Source organism: Garra rufa, chromosome 19 (assembly GCF_049309525.1).
Source record: "Garra rufa chromosome 19, GarRuf1.0, whole genome shotgun sequence".
NCBI classification, from domain to species: domain Eukaryota; kingdom Metazoa; phylum Chordata; class Actinopteri; order Cypriniformes; family Cyprinidae; genus Garra; species Garra rufa.
In genome coordinates, this window is record NC_133379.1 from 11,708,496 (window position 1) to 11,731,235 (window position 22,740).

Below are 22,740 nucleotides of genomic sequence, written 5' to 3' on the forward strand. Positions count from 1 at the left end.
GTTCAGGAATGTCTTTTCGTAAGACACGGCAAAGTACAACTTCTAAATAAAGAAAATAACATGCATTATGTTCGTTAAAACACAAAACACACGGAGTTATTATTATGTATATGATTTTATTTAAGTTTATTTAACAATTAAAAAGTAATTAGCTCAGCTGAATACCTTTATCCATGACTAATGGTGTCAAAATAAACAAAAGACTTGTTTTTGAATTGTTTTTAAACTTTTATACAGCCCCGCCCCCACCCACGTCTTTTTTTTTTTTTTTATTACGTGACGCTGCATTCATTCCGGAAAACAGGTAAGGGCGTGGCGACGAGTCCAGGTGTCCTCGAAAGACGCTGTGCTACAGTATGTTTCTTTTTCGGACATATTAAGAAAATGGCTTTGACTCAAGAGGCGATTTTAAACACCTTATTAGAAAACGGAGGCAAGGTGAAAAACTCAGAGCTCCTGAATAAGTTTAAAGAGCTACTGAACTGCAGTGACCCAGCAGAGAAGAAAGAGAACCGAGATCTCTTCAAAACATTTGTCAACAACATAGCCGTGGTCAAAGAGTTCCAGGAAACCAAGTACATAGTCCTAAGGAAAGTCTACCATCATTTACTAGGAGCCTCAAGCCATGAAAATGCACCAAGAGAAGATTGCGGTCAAGATGGATCGCATCCAGAAGAAGATGAAAAGAAAAAACAAAGTCACTCCCAAGGTGCAGAAGGTAGGAAATCTGAACCTAAAGCTCTGAGTAGATCTTCATCAAGAGTTTCAGAGCAGGGACTCTCTCCAATAGAGTTTGCTTTGGAAAGAAGCAAGAATGTAGATCTAAAAGCTAAAAAGTCTTTACTTTTTACCGTCCCGCTAAAATCCGACTCAGATTTTAATGAAAGTGCCAAAAAACAACCAAGCGCATACAAACCGTTTGCTTTACCTTTGCGAATGCCCCAAATAGACCTGGGTCATTATAACAAGAAGCCTTCAACTGAGCACTTAGGCTCTGAAGAGCTTCAGTCCTCACCTCAATGTAAAAGAAGAACATTTTCAGACAACGCTGGTGGCTCCCCGCAGTTACGAAGACAATTTAAATCCCTGAAACAAGCGTATGAGTCAAAGGACTCGCACCATAGCCTGCTTGATTCTGTGGAACACGAGTGGCTGGTGAAGTGTGCATCCGGACGGTGGAATCAAGTGTACGGCCTTCTGTTAAAGGATGCCCACCTTGCAGAGAAGAGGGACTTCATGTCTGGGTTCACGGCCTTGCATTGGGCCGTCAAGTGTGGAAATGCTGACATGGTTTGTAAGATCATCAAGCTATCTAGGGAATGCGATCATGGGGTGGATGTCAACGCCAAGTCTAATGGCGGCTACACGCCGCTACACATTGCTGCCATCCATGATCAGTTCTCTGTGATTGATCTTCTTGTCCGTAAGTTTGGTGCCAATAGGAATATAAGAGACAACTGTGGTAAGAAACCCTACCATTACCTGAGCGAAGAAGTTCCGAGAGAGCTGAGGGAGCTTCTCGGAGACCCCAAAGCTGCTCAACAGGGGGTGCATTATGTCAGGGATGACTTTGACCAGAGGAAGTACTCTATAGGTCACCTCTTACTACCTCATCCACTGGTGCCCAAGAAAAAGAACAAGCCGAGAAACCAGTTCATCTCCTTAAACGACGGCGGCAGAGAGAGTGAGCCGGTGTTGCAGAAACTGAGGCTGCTATCGGATGTCTTTCAATAACTGGGACTAAATATGGAATATATGTTTGTTTTGTGGGTATTTGTGATCTTAACGAATCAGCATTTGTCTGGAATTCTGGAAGAATTGTGAACTTCCAAAGAATTGTGTTCATTTAAATGTTATTTTTAATATGAATGAACATTCAAACCATTTCTAAATATGAATGATTTCTATTTAATATAAATGCTGTTCTTTTGACCTTTCTATTTATCGAAGAATTCTGAAAAAGAAATGTATTACAGTTTAATAATAATCAGAAATGTTTCTTGAGCAGCAAATCAGCATATTAGAATGATTTCTGAAGCATCGTGTGACTGAAAACTGAAGTAATGATGCTTAAAAATCAGCTTTGCATCGCAGAAATAAATTACATTTTAAAATATATTCACATAGAACATGGTTATTTTAAATTCTAATAATATTTCAGATTTTTACTGTTTTTACTGTATTTTTGATCACATAAATGCAGCCCTGGTGAGCAGAAAAGACTTCAAAAACATGAATAATCGTACCAACACAGCTTTTAAATTGTTGTGTACTTTATGTGTATTGTGTAATGTTTTTTCTCCCCAGATTGAAATGTAGCAGTTACAGATGATTGCAAATGATGAGGTAAATGTTGAAATATGAGTGGTATTTGTATTAGGGTGTAGGGAGTGTAACTCACTTGGGAGTGGCTAAAACCTCTCTAATTGTTCATTTCTGCCTTTTTATGCATCACATGTTTGCACATGTTCACTTAAGTGTTGTGACAAGCTGGGCGAAAATTTTAGAGAGTGTTTTTGTAATCAACTTATTACTCAATGAATATCTAATTCATTATTAACTATGGAAACTATGGAATCTTATATGCTAATGCTATAACATGCCATCCTGAAACAATAAATACATCATCTTATTCAAAAATGCATCATATATAAAGTGCACTTTACTTAATTTTATTGTTTAGTCAAAAGTTTACATACACCTTGCAAAATGTTCATTATTTCACCAAAATGCATGTTATTTTTTATTTAGTACTGACCTGAATAAGATATTCACATAAAAGATGTTTACATATAATCTGCAAGAGCAAAAAAATTGTTGAAATTTATGAAAACGACCCTGTTTAAAAGTTTACGTACACTTGATACTTAATACTGTGTTGTTACCTAAATGATCCACAGTGTTTTTTAGATGGTTGTTCATAAGTCCCTCGTTCTTCAGAAAAATCCCACAAATACTTTGGATTTTCAGCATTTTTGTGTATTTGAACCCTTTCCAACAATGACTATGATTTTGAGATCCATCTTTTCACACTGAGGACAACTGAGGGACTCATATGCAACTATTACAGAAGGTTCAAACACTCACTGATGCTCCTAAAGAAAATAACATGCATTAAGAGCCGGGGGTGAAAACTTTTGAACAGAATGAGGATGTGTACATTTTTCGTATTTTGCATAAATATGATTTTCTTGTCCTTTAGAAGCTACTTAAATGTTTTCCAGAAGACGAGATAAGTTACATTTGCCCTGATCTCCAAATTCACCCTTGTCTTTCCTTCCATTTTGGTAAAATATTTCACTTTTGACGTCAACGGTTTGTGACATTTCATCCAGCGATGAATAAGAATAGATTCAGACTCATGTGAGCTGCTTCACACTCAGCTGACCAGATGTGGTTAGTCTTGCTGACAATGTGTACTTGGTTTTAGAGGTCACCCTTGTGTTGCTGATCTAAGATCAGTAGTGGTTATTTAAAAAAAAGCCACAATTACAGAAAGGAAACCAGTAGTGGGAATTTAAGTCAACTCAGGCCCTCATGGGTTGACAAGATAGAAAGTGAAGAGTTTTGCTTACAGCTGCATCTCTTCTTGTTCCCACGATGCAGTGGATGAAAAAACTGGAGTCAGAGACCTTCTGCCCTTGAGATGGGTCACGTGTGCCTCCCGCTGTATTCATTAGAAGAGAAACAAAATGCCTTGGGTATGCATGATTTGACATGCATGACAGGCCTTTACTCCCTTTTAGCAGAGCATTACTGTATTGCTAGAGCTGAGAGCTTAGAAAGTTTAATAGCAGATAACATGGATACATTTGACCTTTGAGAAGTTACCTTTAAATACTGTATATATTATGTGAAAATTAGTTGGTTTTTTTTACATTGTGACATTATTTACATTTGCATGACATTTCCCCCTAAATTTTCATATGCATCATGAAAATATATACTATATATAAAAAAAAGTGTATGGTCCTAAATGCTCTTTATATAGGCCAATTTAGAAATATCTATATTACATTGTGACATTATTTACATTTGCATGACTGTTACATGACATTTCCCCCAAAATTTTCATATGCATTATATATATATATATATATATATATATATATATATATATATATATATATATATATATATATATACAGTCAAGCCCGAAATTATTCATACCCCTAGCAAATTCTGACTTAAAGTTACTTTTATTTAACCAGCATGTTTTTTTGTTTTTTGTTTTTTTGACCGGAAATGACACAGGCTTCTCCCAAAAGATAATAAGACGATGTACAAGAGGCATCTTATATTTACATTTGAACAAAAAGGGGCATGTCCAAAATTATTCATACCTTCTCAATAATCAATAGAAAAGCCTTTATTGGCTATTACAGCGATCAAACACTTCCTATAATTGCTGAGCAGCTTTTTGCATGCCTCCACTGGTATTTTTGCCCATTCATCTTTAGCGATGAGCTCCAACTCTTTCAGGTTGGAGGGTCTCCTTGCCATCACCCTGATCTTTAGCTCCTCTACAGATTCTCAATTGGATTTAAGTCAGGACTCTGGCTGGGCCACTGCAAAACGTTAATGTTTTTGTCTGCTAACCATTTCTTCACCACTTTTGCTGTGTGTTTTGGGTCGTTGTTGTGCTGAAATGTCCACTGGTGCCCAAGGCCAAGTTTCTCTGCAGACTGCCGGATGTTGTTGTTGAGTATTGCTCCTTTTTCATGGTGCTGTTGACTGTGATTAGGTTCCCTGGTCCACCGGCTGAAAAACCATGTTTGACAGTGGGGATGGTGTTCTTAGGGTTGAAGGCTTCTCCCTTTTTACGCCAAATGAAGGCTACATCATTGTGGCCAAACGATTTAAATTTTTGTTTCATCTGACCATAAAACAGAAGAGCTGAAGTCTTCTTCTTTGTCCAGATGAGCATTTGCAAATGCCAAGAGGGCTTTTGTGTGCCTTATCTGGAGAAGTGGTGTCCACCTTGGTCTGTGTCTGTGGAACCCAGCGGTGTGCAGTGTCCGTTAGACTGTCTGCCTTGAGATGTTGCCACCAGCAGAGCCCAGATTCATCAGGATGACCTTGGTGGTGATCCTTAGATTCTGTTTTACCTCTCTCACTATCCTTTTGGCTTCCGACCACGTCTTCTGAGATTTTTCACAGTGTGGAACGTCTTGTATTTTTTAATAATACTTTGCACTGTAGCCACTGGAACTTCAAAACATTTAGATATGGACTTATAGCCCTTTCCTGACTTGTGAGCAGCCACAATGCGCAGCCGCAGGTCCTCAGTGAGCTCCTTTGTCTTAGCCATGACTGTCCACAAACCAACAGCAGAGAGCTTCTGTTTTTCACCTGTTGAGTTGATTAAAACAGCTGTTCCCAATGAATCAGGGTAATTAGGATGCTTTAGAACAGCTTGGACTATTTGGAATGGTATAGAACTTTGGATTTTCCCATAGACTGTGTCATTTCCGGTCAAAAAAAATTGCTGGTTGAATAAAAGTAAATTTAAGTCTGAATTTGCCAGGGGTATGAATAATTTCATGCAATATATAATGCTATTTATATAGGCCAACTTAGAAATATCTATATAAATGTAATAATAACATAACCCAGGGGTTCACAAATTTTAATTAGGCTAAATATCTAGTTAACATAACGTCTACTTCTTTTGAAACAAACACTTACTTGAGATGCATGCTGAGGGAATGTCATACGTACTTTATTCGCAATAAAACAAATGTATTGGAATTTGTGCATTCCACATAACAATAAGCTGGAATCTGCCAAGACACAAAGAAAACGTGATCAGAAAACCACAAGATGGCAGCAAGACAAAATGGCAGTCACTGATGAACTAACATTCACAGCACACTGATACACAAGAGCTCATTCTTTACAATTTCAACATGCACATCTAGTCTGATAGCTCAATGTCAGATGAAACGGTTGATGGTGGTCTGTTTCTAATAATATTTTCTAACTATAATAAATGCAATCATGTTGTCTCTGGGTGGTGTTTCACGTGAGGATTTTTTTCAGGCCATATGAACATGAACTTGACAGAAAAAATGTGCATGATGTATTAGGGACCAGAAGCCAATACAAACTACTTTGTTTAGCCAACTGCAAAGCCAAATGTTCATATATTCCAAAAGAAATGCTCATAAAAATATGGAGCAAGAGCTGGGAAATGCATTTCTGAGAGTTCAGTTTCCTAGACATATTGCAAAGCAGGTTTGTGTGGTCTAATGACTTTTTCAAGACACTGAATGAGTGCAAAGTGCACAACACACACACTGACACGTGTCAATGTGGACAGAAATAATGATGTTTCCAAAATAAATATAGGATAACCCTGATCCGTTTGAAAACATCTGAGTTTCTGAAAACATTCAAATGTGAACAAAGCAGTCAATCTGAATTGGTTGTGGATTCATGATAGTGTACAGAAACAGCTTTTTGTATACCCAGCTAACAAAATATATGTGCTAAGAACATAATAATATGTTCCCATTAAGTTATGGAAAAGTTCTCAGGATGTCAATGTTCATGTACTTAATGTAGAAACAATATAAAAATGGTATATTTTAAATATCCGTTTAATAGTATGTTTTTACTAAGTAGCCTATTATTAACGAAGACCAGTATGAAATACTGCTACTGATGTCTCGATTAAAAGCACCCCCCCCCCCCTCAATTTAGCCATTATTTGCATTAAAGTATAAATGAAAGACTTTATTTTAACATATGGGCTTTGAAAAATATAACGACTTTCAGTCTTAAGTGAACTTAAAACAAACCTTCACATAAAACATAAATTGCAATATTATAAAATATATTTTGGATTTAAATTAATAATTATTCAAGCTGCAATAGTCAATCAGCAAGCAGTTGAGTGATTTCCCTGCTGACAAAAACAGCTAAAACCAGCCTAGGCTGGTTGGGCTGGTCTTAGCTGGTTTAACCTGGTCTAAAAACCCAAAACCAGCCTTCTGACCAGCTAAAACCAGCCTGGTTAATCAGCTAAATCCAGCTAACCAGCCTAGGCTGGTTTTAGCCGTTTTTTTAGCAGGGTTCTCTTTTTTTCTTTTGTTCTGTGATTCACATCAATGACAGCCCTGCTGAAAAAAAACAAAAACAGCTAAAACCAGCCTAGGATGGTTGGCTGGTCTTAGCTGGTTTTAGCTGGTCTCCCAGCCTGGCCACGCTGGGAAAGTTGGCAAAAACCCCAAAACCAGCCTTCTGACCAGCTAACAAGCCTAGGCTGGTTTTAGCTGTTTTTTAGCAGGGTTCTCTTTTTTTCTTTCGTTCTGTGATTCACATCAATGACAGCCCTGCTGAAAAAAAAAAAAAAAAACAGCTAAAACTAGCCTAGGCTGGTTGGCTGGTCTTAGCTGGTTTAAGCTGGAAGTAGCAGGTTTTAGCTTAAGAGTAATAGTTCAAGACTGGAATGTGGCTGATGTTAGCTGGTTTAAGCTGGTTTTAGCTGGTCAGGCTGGGAAAGTTGGCAAAAAACCCAAAACCAGCCTTCTGACCAGCTAAAACCAGCCTGGTTGACCAGCTAAAACCAGCTAACAAGCCTAGGCTGGTTTTAGCTGTTTTTTAGCAGGGTTCTCTTTTTTTCTTTCGTTCTTTGATTCACATCAATGACAGCCCTGCTGGAAAAAAAACAGCTAAAACTAGCCTAGGCTGGTTGGCTGGTCTTAGCTGGTTTAAGCTGGAAGTAGCAGGTTTTAGCTTAAAAGTAATAGTTCAAGACTGGAATGTGGCTGATCTTAGCTGGTTTAAGCTGGTTTTAGCTGGCCAGGCTGGGAAAGTTGGCAAAAACCTCAAAACCAGCCTTCTGACCAGCTAAAACCAGCCTGGTTGACCAGCTAAAACCAGCTAACAAGCCTAGGCTGGTTTTAGCTGTTTTTTAGCAGGGTTCTCTTTTTTTCTTTCGTTCTTTGATTCACTTCAATGACAGCCCTGCTGAAAAAAAAAACAGCTAAAACTAGCCTAGGCTGGTTGGCTGGTCTTAGCTGGTTTAAGCTGGAAGTAGCAGGTTTTAGCTTAAAAGTAATAGTTCAAGACTGGAATGTGGCTGATCTTAGCTGGTCTAAGCTGGTTTTAGCTGGCCAGGCTGGGAAAGTTGGCAAAAACCTCAAAACCAGCCTTCTGACCAGCTAAAACCAGCCTGGTTGACCAGCTAAAACCAGCTAACAAGCCTAGGCTGGTTTTAGCTGTTTTTTTAGCAGGGTTCTATTTTTTCTTTCGTTCTTTGATTCACATCAATGACAGCCCTGCTGAAAAAAAAAACAGCTAAAACTAGCCTAGGCTGGTTGGCTGGTCTTAGCTGGTTTAAGCTGGAAGTAGCAGGTTTTAGCTTAAAAGTAATAGTTCAAGACTGGAATGTGGCTGATCTTAGCTGGTCTAAGCTGGTTTTAGCTGGCCAGGCTGGGAAAGTTGGCAAAAACCTCAAAACCAGCCTTCTGACCAGCTAAAACCAGCCTGGTTGACCAGCTAAAACCAGCTAACAAGCCTAGGCTGGTTTTAGCTGTTTTTTTAGCAGGGTTCTATTTTTTCTTTCGTTCTTTGATTCACATCAATGACAGCCCTGCTGAAAAAACCCCAGCTAAAACTAGCCTAGGCTGGTTGGCTGGTCTTAGCTGGTTTAAGCTGGAAGTAGCAGGTTTTAGCTTAAAAGTAATAGTTCAAGACTGGAATGTGGCTGATCTTAGCTGGTTTAAGCTGGTTTTAGCTGGCCAGGCTGGGAAAGTTGGCAAAAAACCCCAAACCAGCCTTCTGACCAGCTAAAACCAGCTAACAAGCCTGGCTGGTTTTAGCTGTTTTTTAGCAGGGTTCTCTTTTTTCTTTCGTTCTGTGATTCACATCAATGACAGCCCTGCTGAAAAAAAAAACAGCTAAAACTAGCCTAGGCTGGTTGGCTGGTCTTAGCTGGTTTAAGCTGGAAGTAGCAGGTTTTAGCTTAAAAGTAATAGTTCAAGACTGGAATGTGGCTGATCTTAGCTGGTTTTAGCTGGTCAGGCTGGGAAAGTTGGCAAAAACCCCCAAACCAGCCTTCTGACCAGCTAAAACCAGCTAACAAGCCTGGCTGGTTTTAGCTGTTTTTTAGCAGGGTTCTCTTTTTTTCTTTCGTTCTGTGATTCACATCAATGACAGCCCTGCTGAAAAAAAAAACAGCTAAAACTAGCCTAGGATGGTTGGATGGTCTTAGCTGGTTTAAGCTGGTCTCCCAGCCTGGCCACGCTGGGAAAGTTGGCAAAAACCCCAAAACCAGCCTTCTGACCAGCTAACAAGCCTAGGCTGGTTTTAGCTGTTTTTTAGCAGGGTTTTTCAGCAGGGTTCTCTTTTTTTCTTTCGTTCTTTGATTCACATCAATGACAGCCCTGCTGAAAAAAAAAAACAGCTAAAACTAGCCTAGGATGGTTGGATGGTCTTAGCTGGTTTAAGCTGGTCTCCCAGCCTGGCCTTGCTGGGAAAGTTGGCAAAAACCCCAAAACCAGCCTTCTGACCAGCTAACAAGCCTAGGCTGGTTTTAGCTGTTTTTTAGCAGGGTTTTTCAGCAGGGTTCTCTTTTTTTCTTTCGTTCTGTGATTCACATCAATGACAGCCCTGCTGAAAAAAAAAAACAGCTAAAACTAGCCTAGGCTGGTTGGCTGGTCTTAGCTGGTTTAAGCTGGAAGTAGCAGGTTTTAGCTTAAAAGTAATAGTTCAAGACTGGAATGTGGCTGATCTTAGCTGGTTTAAGCTGGTTTTAGCTGGCCAGGCTGGGAAAGTTGGCAAAAACCTCAAAACCAGCCTTCTGACCAGCTAAAACCAGCCTGGTTGACCAGCTAAAACCAGCTAACAAGCCTAGGCTGGTTTTAGCTGTTTTTTAGCAGGGTTCTCTTTTTTTCTTTCGTTCTTTGATTCACTTCAATGACAGCCCTGCTGAAAAAAAAAACAGCTAAAACTAGCCTAGGCTGGTTGGCTGGTCTTAGCTGGTTTAAGCTGGAAGTAGCAGGTTTTAGCTTAAAAGTAATAGTTCAAGACTGGAATGTGGCTGATCTTAGCTGGTCTAAGCTGGTTTTAGCTGGCCAGGCTGGGAAAGTTGGCAAAAACCTCAAAACCAGCCTTCTGACCAGCTAAAACCAGCCTGGTTGACCAGCTAAAACCAGCTAACAAGCCTAGGCTGGTTTTAGCTGTTTTTTTAGCAGGGTTCTATTTTTTCTTTCGTTCTTTGATTCACATCAATGACAGCCCTGCTGAAAAAAAAAACAGCTAAAACTAGCCTAGGCTGGTTGGCTGGTCTTAGCTGGTTTAAGCTGGAAGTAGCAGGTTTTAGCTTAAAAGTAATAGTTCAAGACTGGAATGTGGCTGATCTTAGCTGGTCTAAGCTGGTTTTAGCTGGCCAGGCTGGGAAAGTTGGCAAAAACCTCAAAACCAGCCTTCTGACCAGCTAAAACCAGCCTGGTTGACCAGCTAAAACCAGCTAACAAGCCTAGGCTGGTTTTAGCTGTTTTTTTAGCAGGGTTCTATTTTTTCTTTCGTTCTTTGATTCACATCAATGACAGCCCTGCTGAAAAAACCCCAGCTAAAACTAGCCTAGGCTGGTTGGCTGGTCTTAGCTGGTTTAAGCTGGAAGTAGCAGGTTTTAGCTTAAAAGTAATAGTTCAAGACTGGAATGTGGCTGATCTTAGCTGGTTTAAGCTGGTTTTAGCTGGCCAGGCTGGGAAAGTTGGCAAAAAACCCCAAACCAGCCTTCTGACCAGCTAAAACCAGCTAACAAGCCTGGCTGGTTTTAGCTGTTTTTTAGCAGGGTTCTCTTTTTTCTTTCGTTCTGTGATTCACATCAATGACAGCCCTGCTGAAAAAAAAACAGCTAAAACTAGCCTAGGCTGGTTGGCTGGTCTTAGCTGGTTTAAGCTGGAAGTAGCAGGTTTTAGCTTAAAAGTAATAGTTCAAGACTGGAATGTGGCTGATCTTAGCTGGTTTTAGCTGGTCAGGCTGGGAAAGTTGGCAAAAACCCCCAAACCAGCCTTCTGACCAGCTAAAACCAGCTAACAAGCCTGGCTGGTTTTAGCTGTTTTTTAGCAGGGTTCTCTTTTTTTCTTTCGTTCTGTGATTCACATCAATGACAGCCCTGCTGAAAAAAAAAACAGCTAAAACTAGCCTAGGATGGTTGGATGGTCTTAGCTGGTTTAAGCTGGTCTCCCAGCCTGGCCACGCTGGGAAAGTTGGCAAAAACCCCAAAACCAGCCTTCTGACCAGCTAACAAGCCTAGGCTGGTTTTAGCTGTTTTTTAGCAGGGTTTTTCAGCAGGGTTCTCTTTTTTTCTTTCGTTCTTTGATTCACATCAATGACAGCCCTGCTGAAAAAAAAAAACAGCTAAAACTAGCCTAGGATGGTTGGATGGTCTTAGCTGGTTTAAGCTGGTCTCCCAGCCTGGCCACGCTGGGAAAGTTGGCAAAAACCCCAAAACCAGCCTTCTGACCAGCTAACAAGCCTAGGCTGGTTTTAGCTGTTTTTTAGCAGGGTTTTTCAGCAGGGTTCTCTTTTTTTCTTTCGTTCTGTGATTCACATCAATGACAGCCCTGCTGAAAAAAAAAAAACAGCTAAAACTAGCCTAGGCTGGTTGGCTGGTCTTAGCTGGTTTAAGCTGGAAGTAGCAGGTTTTAGCTTAAAAGTAATAGTTCAAGACTGGAATGTGGCTGATCTTAGCTGGTTTAAGCTGGTTTTAGCTGGCCAGGCTGGGAAAGTTGGCAAAAACCTCAAAACCAGCCTTCTGACCAGCTAAAACCAGCCTGGTTGACCAGCTAAAACCAGCTAACAAGCCTAGGCTGGTTTTAGCTGTTTTTTAGCAGGGTTCTCTTTTTTTCTTTCGTTCTTTGATTCACTTCAATGACAGCCCTGCTGAAAAAAAAAACAGCTAAAACTAGCCTAGGCTGGTTGGCTGGTCTTAGCTGGTTTAAGCTGGAAGTAGCAGGTTTTAGCTTAAAAGTAATAGTTCAAGACTGGAATGTGGCTGATCTTAGCTGGTCTAAGCTGGTTTTAGCTGGCCAGGCTGGGAAAGTTGGCAAAAACCTCAAAACCAGCCTTCTGACCAGCTAAAACCAGCCTGGTTGACCAGCTAAAACCAGCTAACAAGCCTAGGCTGGTTTTAGCTGTTTTTTTAGCAGGGTTCTATTTTTTCTTTCGTTCTTTGATTCACATCAATGACAGCCCTGCTGAAAAAAAAAACAGCTAAAACTAGCCTAGGCTGGTTGGCTGGTCTTAGCTGGTTTAAGCTGGAAGTAGCAGGTTTTAGCTTAAAAGTAATAGTTCAAGACTGGAATGTGGCTGATCTTAGCTGGTCTAAGCTGGTTTTAGCTGGCCAGGCTGGGAAAGTTGGCAAAAACCTCAAAACCAGCCTTCTGACCAGCTAAAACCAGCCTGGTTGACCAGCTAAAACCAGCTAACAAGCCTAGGCTGGTTTTAGCTGTTTTTTTAGCAGGGTTCTATTTTTTCTTTCGTTCTTTGATTCACATCAATGACAGCCCTGCTGAAAAAACCCCAGCTAAAACTAGCCTAGGCTGGTTGGCTGGTCTTAGCTGGTTTAAGCTGGAAGTAGCAGGTTTTAGCTTAAAAGTAATAGTTCAAGACTGGAATGTGGCTGATCTTAGCTGGTTTAAGCTGGTTTTAGCTGGCCAGGCTGGGAAAGTTGGCAAAAAACCCCAAACCAGCCTTCTGACCAGCTAAAACCAGCTAACAAGCCTGGCTGGTTTTAGCTGTTTTTTAGCAGGGTTCTCTTTTTTCTTTCGTTCTGTGATTCACATCAATGACAGCCCTGCTGAAAAAAAAAACAGCTAAAACTAGCCTAGGCTGGTTGGCTGGTCTTAGCTGGTTTAAGCTGGAAGTAGCAGGTTTTAGCTTAAAAGTAATAGTTCAAGACTGGAATGTGGCTGATCTTAGCTGGTTTAAGCTGGTTTTAGCTGGCCAGGCTGGGAAAGTTGGCAAAAAACCCCAAACCAGCCTTCTGACCAGCTAAAACCAGCTAACAAGCCTGGCTGGTTTTAGCTGTTTTTTAGCAGGGTTCTCTTTTTTCTTTCGTTCTGTGATTCACATCAATGACAGCCCTGCTGAAAAAAAAAACAGCTAAAACTAGCCTAGGCTGGTTGGCTGGTCTTAGCTGGTTTAAGCTGGAAGTAGCAGGTTTTAGCTTAAAAGTAATAGTTCAAGACTGGAATGTGGCTGATCTTAGCTGGTTTTAGCTGGTCAGGCTGGGAAAGTTGGCAAAAACCCCCAAACCAGCCTTCTGACCAGCTAAAACCAGCTAACAAGCCTGGCTGGTTTTAGCTGTTTTTTAGCAGGGTTCTCTTTTTTTCTTTCGTTCTGTGATTCACATCAATGACAGCCCTGCTGAAAAAAAAAACAGCTAAAACTAGCCTAGGATGGTTGGATGGTCTTAGCTGGTTTAAGCTGGTCTCCCAGCCTGGCCACGCTGGGAAAGTTGGCAAAAACCCCAAAACCAGCCTTCTGACCAGCTAACAAGCCTAGGCTGGTTTTAGCTGTTTTTTAGCAGGGTTTTTCAGCAGGGTTCTCTTTTTTTCTTTCGTTCTTTGATTCACATCAATGACAGCCCTGCTGAAAAAAAAAAACAGCTAAAACTAGCCTAGGATGGTTGGATGGTCTTAGCTGGTTTAAGCTGGTCTCCCAGCCTGGCCACGCTGGGAAAGTTGGCAAAAACCCCAAAACCAGCCTTCTGACCAGCTAACAAGCCTAGGCTGGTTTTAGCTGTTTTTTAGCAGGGTTTTTCAGCAGGGTTCTCTTTTTTTCTTTCGTTCTGTGATTCACATCAATGACAGCCCTGCTGAAAAAAAAAAACAGCTAAAACTAGCCTAGGCTGGTTGGCTGGTCTTAGCTGGTTTAAGCTGGAAGTAGCAGGTTTTAGCTTAAAAGTAATAGTTCAAGACTGGAATGTGGCTGATCTTAGCTGGTTTAAGCTGGTTTTAGCTGGCCAGGCTGGGAAAGTTGGCAAAACCCCCAAAACCAGCCTTCTGACCAGCTAAAACCAGTAAATAGCTGGTTTTAGCTTAAGACTAATAGTTCAAGACTGGAATGCTGTCTGTATCGGCTTTCTGTGCGTGTGCACATATCGGATACCTGTTAGCTGCTTAATGCATCTTATCGTGCTTGATAATATGTTCATATTCCACTATAACGCTAGTCAAAGAATTCCAGGGAAAAAAAATGGATGCTGCGTTAATTGCGTTTAATATTTAAACCGCTTAAAAATAATAACAATCGAACAATTTAGGCATTCATTTTGACAGCCCTATTTTAAATGTTTTCTGAATGATGTATAAATAATTTGTGCTAACATTTTGAAAATGCTATTAAAGACATAACTTTCTTAACTTAGAGAGAAAGCCAAAATTCAGAGGATATTCCCTGTTAGCTGGGTAATTGTTCAGTAACCGCAGACAACTAATGAACTTCACTTGGTGGAACGGACAAATGATTTATTACTATTTGCAAGGCAGTACTGCACTGATATTACTTAAATACTCAAGCTAACCCTCTTTCCCAGTGTAGTAAACTTCTGCAGTTCATTCAGACCAATACAGATAAGATATTTTCAGCCTTTAAAAAGTGTTCAAATGTTTCAAATAGATTTAAGATTAAAGTTTCTCCACTCATACACGAGAGTTTATGTATGCCAAAGAGAAACTAGTGTATAAGCAGAGCAATTTTTATCTAAGATAAAAGAATATAACCAATGAAACGTTATTGCACACTCTGCATACAGCATTCTGATTGGTTGTCCTTCTTACGTCTATTTGCAAACTGAACTGTGATTTCTGTTTTATCCATCAACATTTCATTTTACTTTTCATATTTTGTTTTATTTAGTTTTACAGTTGTTTAACCTAAAACTTTAACACTACTGTTTTTTATTTGCTGCCTTCAAGCATGTTATTTTCTTCAGTGAATGCAAATCTCGTTCCAATTATTGTATTGCTGCTTTTTGAAAGCAATAAGCTATTTGTGGCAGTGATTCTACCACAGTTTTACCATGGTAAAATCATTGTAACACATGGTCCTTTCCTGGCCTATGGTTTCATCTCATTGAGAATTTTTGCAAAATGCCCAAGTGTTCAGCTAACATTTGTGTCAGTAACTTACACATGTGCAATGATCAGTGTTAGGGATAATGCATTACAAGTAACGTCAGTTATGTAATCAGATTACTTTTTTTCTAGTAAAGTAATGCATTACTTTATAATTTACAAGAAAATATCACAGTTACTTCGCTGCTGACCTTCAATGATCCAATGCAACCATACTAATAAGCAAAAAAGACTTTAGATTGTTTTTTTTTGTGTTCTTCAAAAGTATCATAGCACATTACTTTCCATTAACAGTAACTAAGTCACACAATTAGTTACTTTTTTAGGGAAATAGCAGTATTGTAAAGCATTACTGTCCCCAACACGGACAATGATGGCAGGTAAATAATACAGACTTCAATGGTTTGACCAGACACATCTTTAAAACTGAATAAAAGTACTTGAACATTAAATACACAGACAACATGATAGTGGCAAATGAAATTACAGAACAAACCCGTCAAATAATGAAGCCCTGAAATCAATCCAGATGAACACTTGAGTTCAATCACAATATCCAACTTCATCGTTCCTAACAAGTATGTGCAGTTTATTATCAAAAGTGCTTCTTTCTTCCATTTTTGGTCTTGATTTTCAAATGATGCGATGCATATCTAAAACAGTGCATTTTTTCCTACATGAAGCTCATATTTAACCAGTCCTGGGGCCTTAAATAAAGCTTTCCATGGTTCAGAAGTCATCTTATCTTAATACGATTCACAGAGTAGCGCAACTACAGCACAAATATCAAATGAAACAGAGTCTCAGAGTAATAGCAGTCTCTCTAAAACAAAGCAGTAGTTTCATGGAGGTAAACTGCTGAGCAAGGCCTCAATCTGCTCCTCTCCTAAACGCTGTTTCTCATCAAGGTCTTTCTGACGGATGAGTAAAGAGGCCTTGGACTGAATGAAGCGCCGGTACTCCTGCAGCTGTGTGTCTGTCAGCTGTTTGGAGAGGAAGGTGGAGACCACACGCTCCCGTCGGTCCAGGTTGTCCTTTAAGTCTTTGGCGTCCTCCCATTGTTTGCACAGGAGATTGTAGCGGTTGTCCAGCGATTGCTGTGGGGTGACGAAAGTCATAAGTATTAGGGCTGTGCAGTTAATCGAAATTCTGTTTCGATTTCGATTTCTGCTTTATACGATCATGAAAATGCGGTAATTGAGATGAAACGATTATTGCACTCCGTCATGAAACGATGCTTTCGCTCCTCCATAAAAGCCTAATTTCACATGCAAATCAGCAAAATCATGTTACGTGACTTTCACAAAACAGGACGTGCTTGATTTATTAATGTTTCTTTGATGTTGTGTTTAAATAGCAACAACTTCATTTGGACAAGTTTAAAGGCGATTTTCTCAATATTTTGATTTTTATGTTGTATCTCAGCCAAATATTGTCCTATCCTAACAAACCATTCATCAATGGAAAGCTTATTGATTTAAAAAAAAATGACCCTTATCACTGGTTTTGTGGTCCAGGGTCACATTATATTACATTTATGTAGTTTTTTTTTGTTGTAGATTTTGATATTTAATATTTTTCATCAATATTTTTTATATGCAATGAACACAATTTTCACATTCTTTTGCTTGAACATCTTTTCAGTTTATTAGAAGTGCAGTTAAAAGATCAGAAATGGCCACTAGATGGCCTCAAAGATCTAACTGGAGCAAATCAATTGGAAAACTAGCAGCAAAACTATTTGCTATACACTGCCACTCAAAAGTTTGGGATCAGTAAGATTTGTAATGTTTTTTAAAGACATTTCTTCTGCCCATCAAGGCTGCATTTATTTGATGAATACAAAAACAAAAAATAGTAATATTGTCAAATATTATTTCCGTTTAAAATAACTGCTTTCTATTTGAATATATTGTAAAATGTAATTTATTCCTGTGATGCAAAGCTGAATTTTCAGTATAATTTCTTCAGTCTTCAGTGTCACATGATCCTTCAGAAATCATTCTAATATGCTGATTTATTATCAATGTTGGAAACAGTTGTGGAAACAGTTGGAAACAGTTGTCTGCTTAATATTTTGTTGGAACCTGAGATTTTTCTTAAGAGGATTCTTTAATAAATTAAGAAAAGAACAATGTTTATTTAAAATTGAAATCTTTTGTTTCAATAAAAACAAATATAAGATTGGGGTCAGTAAAATTTTATATATCTCTTTTTTTTTAAAGAAATGAATACTTTTATTCAGCAAGGATGTGTTAAATTGATAAAAAAAAAGTGATAGCAAAGACTTACACTGTTAGAAAAGATTTATTTTGAATAAATGCAGTTCTTTTTAAACTTTTATTCATCAAGAATCCAGACAATATTACAACTATTTGAAAATCTGGAATCTGACCATGCAAAAAAAAAAAAAAAAAAATCGAAATATTGAGAAAATCGTCTTTTAAAGTTGTCCAAATGAAGTTCTTAGCAATGCATATTACTAATCAAAAACTAAGTTTTAATATATTTATGGTAGGAAATTTACGAAATATCTTCATGGAACATGATCTTTATTTAACCCTCTGGGCCTCAGTCATTTTTGACTGAAAAATGTTTCGAAATTGTAAAAATTGTAGCAAAATCTTCAAAATGAGATGACACTTGGTGACTTTTGTTGCATTAGCTATATGAGCACAAAAAAAAAAAAAATCACTGACATAATTCGGATACATTATAGGGACAAAAAAATTGTCTCCTTCACGGTCAAAAATGACCAGCATAGGAAATATGAAAAACTGCAATAATTCAGAGAATCTTTTGATGGTACAAACTACAAATCAACCACTGTGCTGAAAAAAAAAAAAGTGTTAAGCAATCAAGCAATTTTAATGTGAAATAAAATATTCTATTGGAAAAAAAAAAGTTCATTAAAATTGTATAAATATTGCATAGTATCATAAAAGCTCCTCAAAATTCTAAATAATAATCACAAAATATTATTGTACAAAAATGTATTTCATTGATTTTCCTGATGAAAAAAAAAAACATGTTTTTAAGACTCTTGTGTGACTCCTAAACGAAGAGGCCCAGAGGATCAATCCTAATCCTATCCTAATGATTTTTGGCATAAAAGAAAAAAATTATCATTTTAACCCATGCAATGTATTGTGGGCTATTGCTACAAATATACCCGTGCTACCTAAGACTGGTTTTGTGGTCCAGGGTCCACAATTAACAGTAATAATCAAAAAAAGCTGACCGTTTTTTTGACATTTGCCCTCATGATGGTGCTTTATAATGTTTGCACTTTCATGCTCTTCAAATATTTGTCACAAGAGGGCAGTGTGATGGCAAAACGCATCGAAACCAAAGCAGAGTTTCGGTCAGGCAGTGTTGACACCATGAACTGCTGATCCAGCAGAACACATGACAGTCAGTCTCAAAGCAATTTGAACAGACTTTAGTGTGTTTAGGGCCCCTCCTATTTATCCACACAAAGACACGCTTCATTTAAACACCTAGTCTGATGTAAACTCACTCTCTCCTCCGCGTCCATGCTGTCGTCGACAGTGCTGAGGGCGTTCTGCACGCGGGCCAGACGGGCTGACAGACAGAGCAGCAGACTGACCACACGCTCCAGGTCTTCAATAAACTGCGTGTAGCGCTCGAGCTCAGCCGGGACACAGCTCTCGCGTACCAGAGCCTGCATAGCGTCACCCCGCTCTCTGTTCACCTTCTCCTCGCTCTGGACGGTGGAGCGGACGTCCTCTAGACACTTCAAGCTCTCCTCTATGTGTGCCATCAGTCGTCTCTATATGTGAGAAGATGCAAAAAGAAACAACAGACAAGATATGTTTTTTAGGATAGCTGATACTGTACAAATATGATTCCAAGAATGCAACATAATAGTTCAACAGCAGGTTTCTGAAGTAAAATCCCATGTATTTTCTCCACAGGCATTTTATAAATCCTTCCTAAGTTCTGAGGTCAAGAAAAGTGATTCTCTAGAAAACATTTCTGCAACCTTGCACCCTTTATGGTAGGGTGACCATATTTTAGTTTAGGTATCAAAATATGTCTTTTCCATACCAAAACTACATATTTTACAGTCAGTGTTATGCAGATTGATCATAAACACAGCTAAAAAGCTTCCTACCACAGTGACCATCCTTCACAAAACTAGTATCTACCACAGTTTTATCATGGGTAGAATGCAAAACGTTTCAATACAAGCATTTTAGTCAAATGGAATTTATGCAATATTTCAAACTTTTACCCACGAAAAAAAATCAACCCGCCGCAACATTTTCAATTCTTCAATGTTAGAATGTTTGTGGGAGTGGCAAGGCTTAAATACAAACTCGAACACAATGAATGGCGACTGTAGAAAGCAAAAGCCGAATCCCGGACATTTCGGCCAATTTATGGATTTTTTTAAGTCCAAAAAGAGGACATGTCCGGGGAAAAGAGGACGCATTGTCACGCTATTATATGGGCCGTTCTTCAGAATTGATGCAAGCTGCTGTCCCACAATCAAAAACACTTTTAAATCACATTTGAAATCATATTTTTTTATTTTTTTCCGTAGTTGTTTTAAAAAGTATCTTTTTAAGTAAAAAAAAAAAAATTATACAAAGTAAAAATGGATTCAAAATACAACAAATTTCATAAATTACACTTGAAATGGTGTTAAAAATGTAATTGTTATTGATTTAATAAAAAAAAAAAAGATGTAAGGACCCTTCTAATTAAATTATTATTACCGTGTTTTGGTAGTGACAAATTTGGGGAAAGGACAAATGTGACCCTGGACCACAAAACCAGTCATAAGGTTAAATTTTACAAAACTGAGATATATACATATGAAAGCTCAATAAATAAGCTTTCTATTGATGTATGGTTTGTTAGGATAGGACAATATTTGGCAGAGATACATCTATTTGAAAATCTGGAATCTAAGGGTGCAAAAAAAATCAAAATACTGAGAAAATCACCTTTAAAGTTGTCCAAATTAAGTTCTTAATGCATATTACATTTTGATAGGTTTACAGTAGGAATTTTACAAAAAATCTTCATGGAACATGATCTTTACTTAATTTCCTAATGATTTTTGACATAAAAGAAAAATCAATAATTTTGACCCATACAATGTATTTTTGGCTATTGCTACAAATATACCCCAGCGACTTAAGACTGGTTTTGTGCTCCAGGGTCACAAATAGTCCAAATCTTTCTGAAAATACAATGAGAATTAACTGCACAATTACTAGTAATGTTTACCTTGGATAATATACAATTTGCATTCATACATATGGTTCCAGAATGCAAAATAATAGTGCAACAGGCAGGTTTCTAAAGTAAAAATCCCTTATATTTTCTCCACAGACCTTTATAAATCTTTCATAAATTCTGAGGTCAAAATACGTGGTTCTCTAGAAGTCAGAAGTCAACGTGATTTCACTCCAGTTAATAACTGCGCAGTAATTTGCCTGCTAATATACAACTAGTTAATAGTGAGAATTGGTCTCTAAACTAAAGTGCTACCAAAAAAAATGTCTGCAACCAAGGCAGCTACAGTACTATTGCATTCTATATGGGCCGTATTGATGCAAACTGCTGCCCCACAACCAAAAACACATTCAAATCTTACATGTTTATCAAGATCCTTCTATTATCTATTGAAACCCACAATAATGTCAAATCATCATTTATTGGGTACTTTCAATTGAGAGGTGGCTGTCCTAAAACCTAACCCCCTAAATTTCTACTTATGAAAATGATATAGAAATAATTTTTGTATTTTTTTTTCTATTGTTGTTTTTAATAGAATCATTTTTGATGTTTTGATGTCACTACTAAAACAGTGTATGTTTTAATCCACTGGCCAGCACTGAGACTGATTTGAACTAAATCCATACATTTATGATCAGGAAATATTCCTGTGTCCCTCTCTCTCATAGCTACAAGGCGAGAGGCGATAGTCCCCATCATTTTGAGGTAAATGTGTTCAAAACCTGAAAACAATAATAATTTTCAATAATTAAACAATTTTTTGGGAGTTTTTCCAAAATATTTAGTTTTTGTATGTATATGTGACCCTGGGCCACAAAACCAGTCTTAAGTCGCTGGGGTATATTTGTAGCAATAGCCAAAAATACATTGTATGGGTCAAAATTTTAGATTTTTCTTTTATGCCAAAAATCATTAAGAAATTAAGTAAAGTTCATGTTCCATGAAGATTTTTTGTAAAATTCCTACTGTAAACATATCAAAATGTAATTTTTGATTTGTAATATGCATTGTTAAGAACCTAATTTGGACAACTTTAAAGGTGATTTTCTCAGTCTTTTTGATTTTTTTGCACCCTCAGATTTCTGATTTCAAATAGATTTATCTCAGTCAAATATTGTCCTTTCCTAACAAACCATACATCAATAGAAAGCTTATTTATTGAGCTTTCATATGATGTATAAATCTCAGTTTTGTCAAATTTAAACTTATGACTGGTTTTGTGGTCCAGGGTCACATATAGGGTATTATCCTATAGAACTGTCACTACCAAAACGGGAAAAAGGAACATATAATGCTCATATTTGAGGGCAAATAAACTAAATTTTAGTACGGTTATGCAATTTTGTTTGTATTTTAGTGTGTTTTAGTAGTGTTTTAGTGTGTGGGTTAAAATTCTGTAATGTGATGTGGTTGTCGCGACCAAAATATAGGATGTATATACTGAATTATATACTAAGATGTTTTTGGTTCAATGTATATTCAAACTAATGAATCAGTATGATCAATTTTTTGCCTTTTACAAAGAAAAATTTGATTCAAAATATAACAATGTTAGGGATTTACCTCTGAATTTTTTTTTTTATTAAAATAGCAAAAATATGTATTTATAATCTAGATGCAAGGAAAATGAACTGGTCAATATAACCCTTCTAATTAAATTTGTATTACTGTGTTTCGGTAGTGACAAATTTGGGGAGAGGACAAATATTCCAAAACTTTCTGAAAATACAATGATTTACTACAAATGTGTACCTTGGATATTATACAATTTGCATACATACAATTTTTTTTGGAAAGAAAGAAGTTTTAAACTCTGACTTTGAACCAATTCTGTAGAATGGCCCATATAGCATTAGTATACTTTCCAGCAATAAGAGTACCTTTTTCTTGATGATATCCGTGTTGCGCAGATCATCTTTCTGGTTTGACAGAATGGATTCATTGTTCACAGATGTTGGATGGTTCAGTGGTTTGTCACCTTCTGGCATCCCAGTGCTTTAAAAACAAAATAAATAAGCAAATTAAATAGTTAATTTAATATTTGAAAACTGATGTGAGTGCAATATAAACCGCTCAATATCAACCTAAAAATGTGCTTTGTTCCAAAAAACATGCTTCACACACAGTAGACTCAACGCCAGTCCAATTTGACTTTAGCATGTTTTAGCATACGTATTAAATGCATATTACACAAATGTTGTGTAAAATAGTCTTAGATCCATCATTTTGAATGATTTACATTACTTAGCTAGTTGGAAAGATCACCTTGTCCATGAACTTGAGAGTTTGGTGACAAACCACTCGATTGTTAACCTGGTGTTTGGTTCAGTGTTCATAGGAATGTCTCTACGATGCCTTAAAATACTGTCTA

At 37.8% G+C, this 22,740-nt stretch overlaps 2 protein-coding genes across 2 annotated transcripts in view; one reads left to right on the forward strand and one right to left on the reverse strand.

The window, feature by feature from the left end:
* The first annotated feature begins 318 nt into the window (after positions 1-318).
* Positions 319-2,118, forward strand: sowahaa (sosondowah ankyrin repeat domain family member Aa). The gene has a single exon (XM_073825091.1). It carries the CDS (start codon positions 385-387, stop codon positions 1,732-1,734), a length of 1,350 nt encoding a protein of 449 aa, XP_073681192.1. The 5' UTR covers positions 319-384; the 3' UTR covers positions 1,735-2,118.
* Positions 2,119-15,498: 13,380 nt separating this feature from the next.
* shroom1 (shroom family member 1) overlaps positions 15,499-22,740 on the reverse strand; it is a 43,802-nt gene continuing 36,560 nt past the window's right edge. Inside the window, exons 6-8 of the mRNA XM_073824368.1 lie at positions 22,250-22,364; positions 18,616-18,888; positions 15,499-16,192 (exon numbers count right to left, since the gene is read on the reverse strand). Of these exons, the coding sequence (XP_073680469.1) occupies positions 15,938-16,192; positions 18,616-18,888; positions 22,250-22,364 (643 nt within the window). The 3' untranslated portion in view covers positions 15,499-15,937. The remainder of the gene's footprint in view (positions 16,193-18,615; positions 18,889-22,249; positions 22,365-22,740) is intronic.

Coding starts and splice junctions, on each gene's coding strand:
- sowahaa (XM_073825091.1), top strand. CDS start 385: ATGGCTTTGACTCAAGAGGCGATTTTAAACACCTTATTAGAAAACGGA.